This window comes from Grammomys surdaster, unplaced genomic scaffold (genome assembly GCF_004785775.1).
Source record: "Grammomys surdaster isolate TR1022 unplaced genomic scaffold, NIH_TR_1.0 126313, whole genome shotgun sequence".
NCBI lineage: Eukaryota > Metazoa > Chordata > Mammalia > Rodentia > Muridae > Grammomys > Grammomys surdaster.
Window position 1 is genome coordinate 6,641,001 of NW_021621113.1, and position 15,069 is coordinate 6,656,069.

Genomic DNA, 15,069 nt, shown 5'->3' on the forward strand with positions numbered 1-15,069 from the left:
AGATGGCTCAGCGGTTAAGAGCACTGGCTGCTCTTCCAGAGGTCCTAAGTTCCCAGCAGCCAATGGCAGCCCACCACCATCTACAAAGGGATTTGATGCCCTCTTTTGGCATGCATGTAGGCATACATGTAAACAGAGCACTCATACATAAAATACACAAAAATGCAAATTAAAAAATGTCTAGAAAACATACACAGGAAGGTGATAGTATCACACACCTTCAATTCTGGCACTCTGGGAAGCAGACGCAGAAAAATCTCTTGAGTCCTCTCCCTGCCAGATCTACAAAGTAAGTTCCAGGTCTATACAGAGAAACCCTGTCTCAAACAAAACAAACAAAACCATATCTGTCTGTCTGTCTATCTATATATCTATCATCCATCCATCCATCCATCCATCCATCCATCCATCCATCCATCCATCCATCCAAGGTTTCAAACCTTGGCTCAAACTGGCTGAGGTACCTACCACTACTTAACATACCAAAGTGCATCTGGCAGCCAGGTTCTCCCTACAAGACCCTCCTAAGTGGCATACCCAGTCCCGTACCATTAATTCTCCAGTCCAAGGGGCTGAGCTGCTCTTCACTGTATAATCCAATGATTTTGGTTACCAGCTCTTCAGTAACTTTGGGCCTCCTGGCTGCTGCATTTGGTTCACTGGTCTTCCCTCTCCCCAGTTCATATGGCCATATTCACCCTGGACTCTCTGAGGTCCCTGCCTCTGGCTATGCTCTCTCACGTTATCTATAATAAACTTTCTCCTTCACCATTCTAGGACCAGTCATATTCCTTCTTTTTCTTCAATATAGACAGATACACATCTAACAATAATTAAAGAAAAAGACATGCATTTGAAACAGATCAAAGGAGGGTGATACATGGAAAGGGGAAATGATGTAGTTATATTATCATCTCAAAAAAGAAAAAAATGAAAGAAAAAAAAGAGAAGAAGACCAATAGATCAGGGATGGGGCAGGTGAAACTGCCTGCATCCTTGGGCAATTTCTGTACCACAGGATGATACTTTGAGTAGTAAGGATCTGATTTAATTTAGTATTATTCAGGATGCTTTGTTCCAGACCAAAAGTTGTGTGTAAGACAGGGAAGAAGGCTTGCTCCTATCCAATAGGCAGAAGCTAAGGACCCAAACACTAGCCCTGGCCTATTCTCTGCAGCTCTTGTGATGGCTCCTCCCCCAAGCAATTCCTACAGCTTACCCTGGGGTACCACTCTCTCCAGTGTCCTTCCATATCTCCTCACCTGTGACTTACAAGATCTGGGAAAAGTAAAAGGGAGGCCAGAAAGATAGCTCAGCCTGAGGGGCCTGAATTAGATCCCTAGAGTTCACCCCCAAAATTATTCTGACCTCCACAAAGCAATGTGGTATAATGCACAGGCATATACATAATAAACAAACAAATGTAATTTTCTAAAAAGTGAAATAGAAATCCCTTTATTGTCCTTCCCTGAGGACAAGCCTACTCATGTTTTTACAGCAGAGCATGACAGGGTATGGTGTGGTAGCTTACCCTGTAATACCAACACTGAGGCAGAGGAAAGAAGACCTGAGGTTTGAGATTAGACTAGGAGGGGCTCAAAACTTAAGAACATTGGCTGTTCTTTTGGAGGACATGGGTTCAACTTCCAGCTCCTTCCTACATGGCACCTCACAACCATCTGTAACTCCAGCCCAAAGGGAACCTATGCAGATTCTACTGGCTTCTGCAGGTAGGCAACACACACAGCACCCATGTGGCACACAAATATACATGTAAAATACCATATAAATAACAATACATAAACATTCAAAAACAGGGGCTGAAGAGATGGTTCAGTGGTTAAGAGTACTGGCTATTCTTCCCAGAACCCACATGGTAGGTCACAAGTATCTACAACTCCAGTTCCAGGGGATTCAACATACTTACTTACACAGAAATACATGCAAAACACAAATATGTATAGAATAAAAATAAACAAATCATAAAAAAATTCAAAAACACTGAAACACAGAGGATCTCTTCTTGACAAACAAAACAAATGACTGGGTCATCTATGACATTATGAGTGGCATGATAAAGGAAATGTTTCACTTGAAATATGAGAGCTAGATTCAAATTTTGACTCTGAACTTTGTATTTTTTACATATAATACAGGAATGGGTACATTTCAGTGTACTGTAGCTGTTCGCAGGTGGCTAGAGCCACTTCCCAGACACACTAAGTGATATCTAAAGATGGTTAAAAGTCCAAGAGAAAAAAGAACCAGGTGCCGGGCGGTGGTGGCGCACGCCTTTAATCCCAGCACTTGGGAGGCAGAGGCAGGCGGATTTCTGAGTTCCAGAGTTCGAGACTAGCCTGGTCTACAGAGTGAGTTCCAGGACAGCCAGGACTACTCAGAGAAACCCTGTCTCGAAAAACCAAAAAAAAAAAAAAAAAAGAACCAGGTATGGTGGTGCACACCTTCAATTCCAGCCCTTTGGAGGCAAAGGCAGGCTGATCTATGAGTTCCAGGGCACCCTGGTCTACAAAGCAAGTCCAGGACAGTCAGGGTTAATAAACAGAGAAAACCTGTTTCAAAAAAACAAAACAAAACAAAAAGGAATTAAAAAAAATAACTATGGTTAATTTAATAAATACTAAAAATACAATTCCTCTGTCCACCTCACTTTGGCTGGCATTAAAAACAGCCATGCCTACCAAGTAGGGACACAGGACTGAGATCTTCAACAGCAGCCTCTTAAACCAAGTTCTCAGACAGAGGAGAATGACCTCCATAAAGTAAGCCAGGAGGTGTTGGCTGTCTTTCTGACTCTAACTTGAGCATCATGACACTGTCCTCTTCTCTCTTACATGTGTGAGGCAGGGGACTTGGGCGACCCAGCCACCTCTCCTGCTCAGGACCTATTAATAGTTCTCTTCACTGCATGTGTAGTGCACACAGTAGTGCAGTACCCAGGAGGCAGAAGCAGGATCATCAGTAGGTTTCAAGCCATCCAGGGCTGTATGAGATGGAGGAAGACGGAGAGGGAGAGACAAGGCTGTTCTTTACCATTCATTCCTTTGTTCATTTCCATTGCCTATGTATAAAGGATTCCAATAAAAATGCTTCATGACAACCCACCTGTCTGTTTTCCTTGATATAAGCTTGATACAGACTATTTTCTCTTCTCCTTTGGCTCCAGAAATACCCAATCCTGGTCCTATGCCGATCTCTCCATCTCTGTTGGCTGCCTCCACCTGTGACTACAGGCATTGTTCAGGGCTCCATCTGGCTCTGTTCTCTATACTCTAATCATAGCCTCTAAGGTCTACTTCATTTCATGATTTAACTATTAACTATCATGCAAGACAGCTCTCCGGCACTACCCAGAGTTAACTCATGTTTGAGCTTTAGTCTTTCATCTCTGACTAGTAATTAGGCATGTCTCTGGATACCTTACTAAAGCTAATTATTCTACAACATAAAAATGACACTTAACTTGGACTGAACAGTGAGTTTCCCTGGTTAGACTCTGGTGATGAGATCTCTTCCTGACTCTTAACAAGACCTTATCAGACAATCAATGTCTTTAAATTTTTACACCAAGTATGGTGCATTTATTTTCAAACTTAAAGATTCTTTCCTGCACAAGGCTATGCAATTGGATAGAGGAGGCAGACCCTTATACCTCTCACCAGGATTAAACTTATCGGTTTAACTTTTACTCACTTGTTCTCAGACCTGAGCCTTTCAAGCCATAATGTACACTAATGGTAATCTTTTTAAAAAGCAAGCAGACAACAGCAACAATTTAAAAGAAACCCAAGCTCAAAGCCAGTGTCTGATGTTCAGGCTCTGCAGGACGCCTCACCCTAGGAAGCCTGTCTAAGCCTAAATGTCAGTGCAGTCTGCTCACAGCCAGGGTGACCTCTGGTCCTGTTAGACTTTTCCTTTCCAAGCTCTCAAATACACCCACCTCCAGTGCACACTCCGCTTCTAGAACTCACTGTAGAGACCCTCCTCCTTCTGAGTGCTGGAGATGTTATTATCTATCTCTCTACCACTCTCTCTTTCCATCCAGCGTATGTTTTTGAGACAGGGTTTCTCTGTGTAACAGCTCTAGCTGTCCTGGAACTATGTAAACCAGACTTGGTCTTGAACTCACAGAGATCTGACTGCCTCTGCCTACCAAGTACTGGGAGTAAAAAGGTGTGCACCACCATGCCCAGCTGGCTTTTTTGAGATAGGGTCTCACTGAGTTATTTGGGCACTTCTTGAACCTGGAATCCCCTGGCCTTGGCCTCTCAAATAGTTGAGATTACATACAGCCCGTGCCACCCACGCTCATCTCTGCAGACGTAAACGAATCCTGATTGCAGCAAACACTGACAGTGCTCATCCAGGAGTCCAGGCACCTATTTTTCTGTTTTAATAAAACACACAAAGCTGGGCGGTGGTGGCGCACGCCTGTAATGCCAGCACTTGGGAGGCAGAGACAGGCGGATTTCTGAGTTCGAGGCCAGCCTGGTCTACAGAGTGAGTTCCAGGACAGCCAGAACTACACAGAGAAACCCTGTCTCAAAACAACAACAACAACAAAAAAAAAACAAAAACAAAAAAACAAAAACAAAAAGCAAAACACACAAAATTTTCATGAAGAGAGCCAGACCAGACTCATGGGCCAAAGATTATATAAGAGAAGTCACCCAGATCCAGTCTGTTTGTTTTCTATCATAGCTCTAGTAAAATGTGTGCCAGGTTGTACTCCAGAAACAGGAAACTTACCTATGAAAAATACATAAAACTGCACTTAAGTAACTGCTATGATGACTTATCTTGGCACTTGATTGGAAGTAGTTCTGAGAAAATGACCTTTTAAGATATGGACCAGAGTAGAAAGAAGTTGGAGAAGTGTTGTGAGAAATGGGCCTGAGTGTGTGCAAGGGTGCGGGCACGTGGGTCTAAGTGCTGTCCATGGTCTACAGAGCTGACGGTCGCACAAAGAGCTTGATAATCATGCCTTGCTTTAGACTATAATTAGAATCAGTGTATTGAGGGGCGCAACAACCAACATTTCTGTTGCCTGGGTATGGTATACTAGGTTATAGAGAGGACTCAGCAGCTAGCTAAGAACACTGACCGTTCTTCCAGAGGACGTGGGTTCAATTCCCAGCACATATGTGATGGCTCATAACTGCCTGTGACTTCAGTCCCAGGGGACCTAATGACCTTTTTAAATATCTACAGGCACTGTGTGCACATGGTGAAAGACGTGCATGCAGGCAAAACACCTATACTCATAAAATATAAAAGAACAGAAAAAGAACAACTCATTAAATGATGGGCAATTGCTTCTAGAAGATTTGATACTATTATCTGAGAAAAAATTCCTCAAAAGACTAAACAAAGATCACAAACCTGGAGGGACTGTCCAATCAGCCAGCCCAACTGTGGTGCCCAACTCAACGGCTCTCTATGTGCCCTTCTTTATTGAAGGGATGCAGTAGTGTCCCAGTAAGCATTCTATCAACTTAACACAAACAGTCATCTGTAAAGAGGTGCCTCAGTTGAGAAGGTATCTCCATCAAACAGCTGCAGACATGTCTGGGGAGCTCACAGACTTGACAGATTTGAGGGCCCAGCACACTGGGAGTGCGGCCACCCTAGACAGCAGAGGTCCTGTGCTCCTCCATGCCCTCTCTCTGCTTCAGTTCCTGCTTCCTGGTTCCTGTCCTGAGTTCCTTTCCTGAACTTCTCTTCAGGATGGGCTATTAAACTGTAATCTGAAATGAACCTTTTCCTCTCCAGGTTGCTTCTGGTTGTGGTGTTTATCATAGACACAGAAACTAAACTAAGACAACCAGCAGACTTACACAGCCTTTTAAAAATGTCTAAGGAAAGAAAAAGTCTTGTAGAAACTCTTGTTTCTGACTTCTTCAGATGTGTCTGTTTCCTACCCTCACTAGGTAAATCTTTCCCCAAACCAAACCCACAAGTTTTTGACCGGCTCACCTATATGGAGCTTCTACCACAGAACTAAAATAGCTGTTCTGACAGGTTCCATAACAGAAATAAATCTGGGAACAGTACTCATTCTTCAGATTCTCAGAAACACAACTCTTCCCTATTCCTGGAAGGTTAACTTTCATTCAGTAAGTGAAACAGAAGGTTTTAAGTTTCCAGTCTGTATAAAACAGATTAGCATGCCTGCCTATGACCCTTTTCAGAGAAATATCAAATATCTTTCTATCAAAAAGTCATCAGATCAAGGCTAACCTGGACGACAAAGAAAAACCCCATAACTAAAGAATCACCAGAATCAAGAAACCTTTTGAAGGTCAGCAATTTCTAACACTGACAGAAATCAATCTGAGTTCCTGACACTATAGCAGAGCACTCAAATTACCTGCACAAACAGATGAGGGAGCAGCCACACACTGAGGGGAGTGAGGTGGCTCAGTGAGTGGAAAGCTCTTGCCTAATGATACAAGCCTGGTGACCTGAGTATGATCCCTTTACCTCACATAAAGGTAGAAGGAGAAAAACCAATTCCACAGGCAGATCTCCTCTGACCTACACATGTGCACACACATGTTAATAAATTGAAATTTAAAGAAAAAACATAAAGGCAATAAAGTTCATTGGGATTGGAAAAGGATTCATAGACAATTACAAGAAGGTTAAAAGTAATTATTTTGTTGTTAGTTTTTGCTTTGAGACAGTCTCACTGTAGCCGCCAGGATTTGCCTGGAACTCCCTTTGTAGACCAGAGATTCACCGGAGAAAAAGGTGACAGCTTTAGGCAGACACTTCCTCCTTTAAAAAGTCAACATCAGAAATCTCGTCCTGATAACAGCTCTTTTCTTGGATTCCAAAGCCTGGACTGTCTCTACAGACTTTCCCCACTAAGGCTGTGCATCACTGCCTTTCAGGACAAGCATGCAAAGCGTCTTGATTTGTGAAAGTTATTGCTTTTTATCTGTTCCTTAAAGTTCTAGCCAGCTGGGGATGGTAGCTTATGACTAAAATCTCAGCACCTGAGAGGCAGGAGAAAGATAGCCACACTGAAACTATGCCTCAAAAAATAACTGACAACAAAAAACAAGACCCAGATGCCATTTCCCACAAAGCCTGGATAACTGGAGACTGCAAAAATCCAAGTAAACTCATAGTTTGAGGCAGACTCTCACTATAGCCAAGGCTGACCTTGAACTCAGTGACTATCTTGCCTAAGATTCTCCAGTGTTAGGATAACAGGCCACCATAAAACGCCTCAAGATTTTAAAGGACTTACCTAGGCATATTTGGTTGAACTCCGAATTCCTAACAGAAACTGAATTTACAATGTTGGGTTTGCTACCCACCAACTTATGAGATTTGAAAGAAACCTATTTTAATTCTGTCCATGAAATTCACTTTCAGAGGCTTAGACTTTGTATAAATGTTGTAAGGCCGTGAGCAAACATTCCCACAATAGGTATCAAGCAGTTCCTGTATCCAAAATGACCACACCATCGGACACTGTGCAACCATACACCAAGTGTTCTTCTCTATTAACCAGCAATACTAATCACCACTATCTAAAGCAGTGTAGGTAGGGTTACTTCCGGAGCTCAAATACATCTTTTCCAAGCATGCATTACTTATTGAGGGTTTATGTTAAATTTTATGTTACACACAAGGTTAGAGGAAATCAGTGCATCATGCTCAGTAGTACAAGAGCCATCTAGTCAGGCCACCTACAGCCTGAGCTCTGGATATACTAATGCCTTTCTCAGCGCCTGGTCAGTCGATTCCACAAGCAAGCACCCGATTCCCTAATCAACTATTTAGGTATCAAACACTCTAGTAGATAAAAGCATACATTCAAACAAAACTGTCACCAGAAGAAACACTTCCACTCAACTCACACTCAGTGTAACAATGGAAGCATCGATACACCCAGGTCCCAGCTCTGGAACTAATGCTAAGCCAAAATGTAAAAACTAAGCCCTCAAAAGAAATGTTTGTTAGGCAGGGACTAGAGAGCTGGTTCAGCAGTTAAGAGCTCTGGATGCTCTTGCAGAAGACCTGGGTTTGATCGCCAGCACCCTCAGCGCCTAATAACCATCTCATACTCTAGTCCCAAGGAATCTAACCCCCTTAACTGGCCTCCAAGGACACCAAGCAAGCATGTGGTACACAGGAATATATTTAGCCTAAACACCCATGAACGTAAAATTGAAAATAAGGTATTTTTTTTAACATTTAAAAGTGTCAAGCCTGGCAGTGGTGGTGCATGCCTTTAATCCCAGCACTTGGGAGGCAGAGGCAGGCGGATTTCTGAGTTTGAGGCTAGCCTGGTCTACAGAGTGAGTTCCAGGACAGGCAGGGCTACACAGAGAAACCCTGTCTTGGAACAAACAAATAAACAAAAAAAAGTGTCAAAGAACACAAAAGAACTTTTTTTTTGCACTGTGAGAGAACAGCCCTTCCAACATCTACATTTTCTCTGTCCCTTATATTTTAATTACTTCAGAAATAAGAAGCCCAAAACTTTTAGAAAACAAAACAAATTCTGTGAGTGAAGGCAGAGGGAGGGAAGTTTGAGGCCAGGCAGGGTCACACAGTGAGCCCTGGCAAACAAAAGCACAGAGCAAACACGGTTTGGCACTGCACATATGGGCCTGAGTGCTCTGGAAGGAGCAGAGGGTCAGGAACCGAGGGCAGCTTCAGGCACACAGAAAATGCAGACTAACCTGGGAAATCTGAAACTGTCTTGAAAACAGACAAAACAGAAATTCTACAAAATTAAGTCTATGAATTCCCATTCAGAATTCTGAACATCTCAAATCAACGCCACCAAAACACATGAAACGTAGTTTTAAATTAGTTCCTCTCTATTCCATCACCTTTTACAGGTATTAGAAACACTCACAGGCAAGCTGGAGGGTCTTGACTGAAGACTCAGGTTCATATCTTCTTGCCCTCCTTTACTGGAGGTCATTGAGGGGGCTGAGGATGCCTGAGACCCAAATGAATCTTGAGAAAGCTCCTGTAAGGAGACACAGAAGTTGTGATGGCCGCTCTGAATGGTGGTACACACCTTTAAACTCAGTGTTTGGGAGGCAGAGGCAGGCTGGTCTCTGTGCATTTCACAACAGCACAGAAACCCCGCCTCAAAACAAGAAAAAAAGACCAAGCAAGTAATGAGGCTGCGAATGAGAAGCCTGTTTTTCTTGCAGAGCCAGGTTTAGTTCCAGCATCCACACAAAGGCTCACAACTCACAACTATCTGTAACTTTTGTTATAGAGGCTCTAACATCGATTCCTGGCCTCTGTGCACAGCAAGTACACACAAAGTACACAGGCATACATACAGGCAAAGCACCCATACACACAAGAATAAGAGACCAGGCAAGTGTCCTTGAGGGTGAAGGAGTCGTAACGTATTCTCACACAGGGGAGGCACATGTGAGAAGCACAACTGCATATACTACTTGAAAAGGCAAAAGCTTAAGCAACGGCTCTTCAGAATGTTAAGCGTGAGCCTGATATGATAGTGAACATCTCGGATCCCAGCACTAGGCAGGCTGAAACAGAAGAGCAAATTCAAGGCCAGTCTGGGCTATACTGTGAGGCATTATCTCAAAACCAACAAACAAAAAAGCCTTCCAAACAAATTCATCTCAACAGTAGAATTTGATGGAACTATTTTGTATTTACAATTTCCTCAGAAAAGCCATTTTTTGGGGTTAAAGGCAGAAATCTAACCAAAAGCTGGACAGTGGTGGTGCACGTCAACCATCAGCACTTGGGAGGCAGAGGCAGGCGGATTTCTGAGCTCGAGGCCAGCCTAGTCTATACAGTGTGTTCAGGACAGACAGGGCTACACAGAGAAAATCTGTCTTGAAAAACCAAAAAAAGAAACCTAACCAAAGTTTAGTATCTTATAAATGAATGAATCCAATTAATCTTAAAAAGAACCAAACTCTGATAGCACATTTACCCAGAGTTTAACTGTTTTTTGCATATGGCAAAGCTCTCAAAACACCAAGCTGTAAGCTGCCTCTGGCTGCGCACATGTAGGGCAAGAGGTAGAACAGATCTTACCTGTGGTGGAGGGAAGCGCTGCTGGGAATAGGCAGTTTGCTGGGACTGCTGAGGCTGGGGCTGAGGATACGCAGCCTGCTGGGAGAGCGTCGAGGATGCTGGCTGCTGAGGTTGCTGCTGCTGGTAGGGAGACTGTGCCTGTGGTTGTGAGTAGGGAGGCTGGCTCTGGGGATGCTGCTGTGCAGTGGACTGCTGGGAAGGATATGGAGTTGGGGACTGCTGATGTGGGGGCTGGGATGGCTGCTGGGAATATGGAGGCTGAGAGGACTGAAGCTGTGGTTGCTGAGTCTGCGGCTGCTGCTGATATGAAGGCTGGGCATGAGGGGTCTGGGATGGTGGCTGCTGGGAGTAAGGTGGCTGCTGCTGCTGGGGATGAGGACTTTGCTGGTTATAGTACGGAGTCTGGCCCTGCTGACCATACGCACTGGGGCCTTGCTGTCCGTAAGGTGGAATCTGTAAGAAAGAAAATATCCTTGTAGAGTGACTTACCTCCATCAAGTTACGAGGTTCAGGGTCCTTCCTCCTACTACCCCTCTAGAAACTAAGCCATAAAGAATGGCCAAACTCTTTAAGACTGAATTCACTCACTGAAAACATATGCTACTTAATATTTACACAACTCATGAGCTTAAGAACAGTTATTTTCCCCAGTTAGCCTATTCTTTTCATCATGGCCTAGATTAATTTTACGTTAGGAATTTTTTCCTAACCACCATCAAGAGGCACTAGGAACTTGGTTCAAACAATTGAGGACCCAGTGTTTAATAGTCTGGATAATACACAAATCACTAAGCTACCCTGGTACTCTTTCATCTTAAAATTATTCAGGGGCGAAATGGAGAGATGGCTTAGGGGTTAAGAGCACTGACTGCTCTTCCAGAGGACCTGAGTTCAATTCCCAGCAACCACATGGTGGCTCACAACCATCTGCAATGAGATCTGATGCCCTCTTCTGGCGTGTCTGAAGACATCTACAGTGTACTCATATACCTGAAATAAATAATTTTTTAAAAATTAAAAATTATTCAGGGGATGTTTGTTTGTATGTTTGTATGTATGTATGTATAGCTCAGTTGGTGCACGACATTCTCAAAACCACATCCACCAGGCAGGACAGAACTTGCCTCTAATTCTATCCCACTACTGGTGGTCTAGAAACAGGAAGATCAGTAAGTTCATGGTCCTTTTAGGATATATTAGAGTTAGAGGCCAGCCTGGAATGTGAGATTCTGCCTTAAAAAAAAAAAAAAAAAGCAAGACAAGAACTCCATGTTGCCTCTCAGTTCTCTCATAGAAGGAAGATAGCCAGGCAGTGGAGGCTCACACCTTTAGTACTAGCACTCAAGAGAGGCAAATCAATCTCTGATTTTGAGACCAGCCCAGAAAGGAAGGAAGGGAGAGAGGGAGGGAGGGAGGGAAGAAAAAAGAGAAAAAGAAAAGCATGTAGATTTCATTTTTGTATTTAAAGATGTTATTTGCTCTAAAGTGTATTTTTAGAAATCATTTCAGACTTTATATACTGTTCTTTACCTTTTTTGATGTGTTACTCAGACATAAATGGCAAAAAATCTGCCAACACAGAAACAACAATGGCCTCTGCTTTGAGACCTGGCATCTTGCCTTCACTTCCACGTAAATAATACTGGAAAAAAAAAATTTTTTTAAAGATTTATTTTATTGCCGGGCGGTGGTGGCGCACGCCTTTAATTCCAGCACTTGGGAGGCAGAGGCAGGCGGATTTCTGAGTTTGAGAGTTCGAGGCTAGCCTGGTCTACAGAGTGAGTTCCAGGACAGCCAGGGCTACACAGAGAAACCCTGTCTCGAAAAAACCAAAAAAAAAAAAAAAAAAAAAAAAAAAGATTTATTTTATTGTATGTGAGTACAATGTAGCTATCTTCAGACACCCCATAAGAGGGCGCCAGATCCCATTTCAGATGGTTGTGAGCCACCATGTGGTTGCTGGGAATTGAACTCAGGACCTCTGGAAGAGTAGTCAGTGCTCTTAACCTCTGAGCCATCTCTCCAGCCCAATACTGGAATTCTTAAAAAGGCAGCGGTGGAGCTCAGTAGCAGAGCGCTATCTAGTATGCTTGATGCCATGGGTTTGAGTCTCTGCACTGAAAAACAAGCCAAACTCCCTCAAAACATAAAGCCAGGCTGGATGGTCAGATGACTGAGCGGGAGGAGACGCCTCTGCAGTGTCACTGTCCTGCTCACTGGAGGCTGCTTTCTTTCTAAGTCCTTAAACATTCTCTGGGGCTCAGGTAGCGGCACAGATTGTTTCTACTGCAACAGCAATAAGCAGGTGTTTAGCTATGGTCTTCGGAGCACTTCATCTTCCAAGGGCAGACAAGCAAGGTCAAGGGAAGACAGGGGCTGAAGTAGATTGGGTTAAATCCCAAGATATGTTGAGATAGACATGGAACATACATAGAATGGTGCAGATCATCTTGTCCTTATTAGCAGCTAAGTCAGCAAGTCCATGTGCATATCAAGAAGCCACTCTGATCCTGTACCTCAAACATCAATTGTGGACAGCAAAAGGGCTCAAGGTAACCAATCACATACCTGCTGTGCATAAGAGAGGCTGCCCATGGTGCTCTGAGCCCGGCCCTGCATGGTCATGGGGTACCGCTGTGGAGTCTGGGACCCGTATGGCTGCCCTGGGTACCCATGTCCTTGTTGCGGTCCTGAAGGAGGTCCCTGTTGTTGCGAGTATGGGTTAGTCCCACCATACGGCTGAGGTCTCATCTTTCCCATCTGATCCATTGGACTGGATGACTATAAAATAAAGAACATTTTCATTAATCTCAGGCTTCAATGGTCTCTCGCTCACATGAACATACAGAAGTCGTTTAAGTCCACATGCCACCAAAGAGACTAGTTATTATAAAAAAGTAACGGGAAAGATCCCATAACCCTACAGTAGTCACTTAAAAGATTTTCATAACTAAAATAATAGCGACATATGAAAGTATTTGGAAGCTAAACATTACTTTCTAAGGAAGGTACTACTAGAGAGTCAAGGGAAAGGCCAGGTGTAGAGCAATTAACATATGCATGGCATAGCACAGAAATCAGAACAAAGAACCTTTTCTTTATTTGGATAGGACAGTGCTATCTACCATACATTACTATAACCTAGTTCAACTTCAAAACTGATTATTTCAATGCTTCAAGAACTGAGATACACAGGCACCCTTGGAAACTAAAGAGGAGTCAGGAGCTGATTCCACAGTTCACTAATGGAAACTTTTCCTCTTCGTGACTATAGTGTTATAGCACAAAGTAGTTCAATTTACACTTCTTCAAATGAGCAACAGGCTATTTAATAGTTACTGAAAGAACAGTAGTGAATTTGGAGCCTTGTATATTTCAAGTGAAAAATCCATTTCATTTAAAATTTAAAAATTTAGTCAGGTGGTGGTGGCACGTGCCTTTAATCCTAACACTCAAGAGGCACAAGCAGGCAGATGAGTTTAATAAGGCCTGCTAGGGCTATATATAGAAGACCCGGCTCAAAAACAAACAAATGTGAATTTGAAAATAAAAAAGGACAGAACTTTGTCTCTTCAAAGAACAAGATATAGGACTGGAGAAATGCTCAACAGATAAGGGCATTTCCTGCTCTTCGGGAGTTTGGTTGCCAACATTGGGCTGATCATGACTACTACTCTAGCTCCAGGGGATCCAATGACCTACTCTTCTGGGTTCATTCAGCAGGTGCGTGCGCATACACACTCGCACACATACACACACACACACACACACACACACACACACACACACACACACACAAACACAAATAAAAGAAATCTTTAAATAAACAAGTAAGGAGATAAAGACTGGGTGTGTGTGGGTGGCACACAAGCTGTAATTGCAGCACTTAGGACCTAGAGGCAGGATGCTCAAGGCCATCTTAAACTATAAAGTGATTTGAGACTTGTCTGGGTTAAATGGCACCTTGGCTCAAAAAGGCAAAAAAACCCTACCAACGTAAGCTCAAGAGTTCAAAGCACAGGCATCAGTCTAGAACGACAGCCTTCTAACTGGGCATGACGGCCCATATACACAATCCTAGCACTTAGAAGACCAAGGATTGCTGTGCACTTGAGGTAACAACTACCAGCTATATAAGGAGTTTCAGGCCTATCTCCAAAGAAATACTTAAAAATCCATGTGACTTTCCAGTCCATAGTCTCAACCTGATGGAGCAAAAAAAAAACAAAACAAAAAAAACAAAAACAGTCCCAGCATATTTTCCTCTGCCAGAGACACACTTATTTGTACACAGTGAGAATATGAAAAGGGAGAATAATTAGCTCTGAAATACACAAAGGTAGAGGTCAGGCAGAGGGCCTAAAACTTTAAGCAGGATCTTGAATTTGGAGTAAGGGACAGAGATTAAGTATTAAAGGTATAAATATCATTAACTGTCAAACTAAGGAGAAGGAATTCAGCAATCAGTAGTACATATCAAAATCTCCTGGAGAGTTTGTCAAACCACACCACACCACTGGCATCTACCTGTGGTTCAGTAAGTTCCAAGCAGGGACCAGGCCGTGCATATTCATAACAAGTTTCCCAATGATCACTACATTACAATACAGGTTCAGGGCCACACTTTTCAGAACCACAGTGAGTTCAAGGCCAGCCTGGTCTATAGAGTTCCAGAACAACCATGACTGTTACACAGAGAAACCAAAAACCACTGAAGCAAGCTTGGGGACATAGTCCAGTGGTAGACCACTTACCTGTTTTAGCAAATAAGAGGTCTAAGGTTCAGGCCACACTTCTTAGAGGGACAAAAAGCTAAACGGGGGTGTTTGAAGACATGCTCTAAGGTAGGGTGCATTTACACTATCACTTCTTGCTTCTTCCATCCCTTTCCCCTCAAGCATTTTATTATACTGGAGGAAGTAAAGCTATTGTGAAGGACTATCCAACTACAAAGTACAAAACCAGGCAAGCGGACAGAGTATGGTGGTGCACACC

At 43.2% G+C, this 15,069-nt stretch overlaps 1 protein-coding gene across 2 annotated transcripts in view; it reads right to left on the bottom strand.

The window, feature by feature from the left end:
• Arid1a (AT-rich interaction domain 1A) overlaps positions 1-15,069 on the bottom strand; it is a 75,213-nt gene that overhangs the window by 29,950 nt on the left and 30,194 nt on the right. For both annotated transcript variants that reach the window (XM_028759547.1, XM_028759548.1), the window contains exons 2-4: positions 12,643-12,855; positions 10,075-10,527; positions 8,900-9,016 (exon numbers count right to left, since the gene is read on the bottom strand). In XM_028759547.1, the coding sequence (XP_028615380.1) occupies positions 8,900-9,016; positions 10,075-10,527; positions 12,643-12,855 (783 nt within the window). The remainder of the gene's footprint in view (positions 1-8,899; positions 9,017-10,074; positions 10,528-12,642; positions 12,856-15,069) is intronic.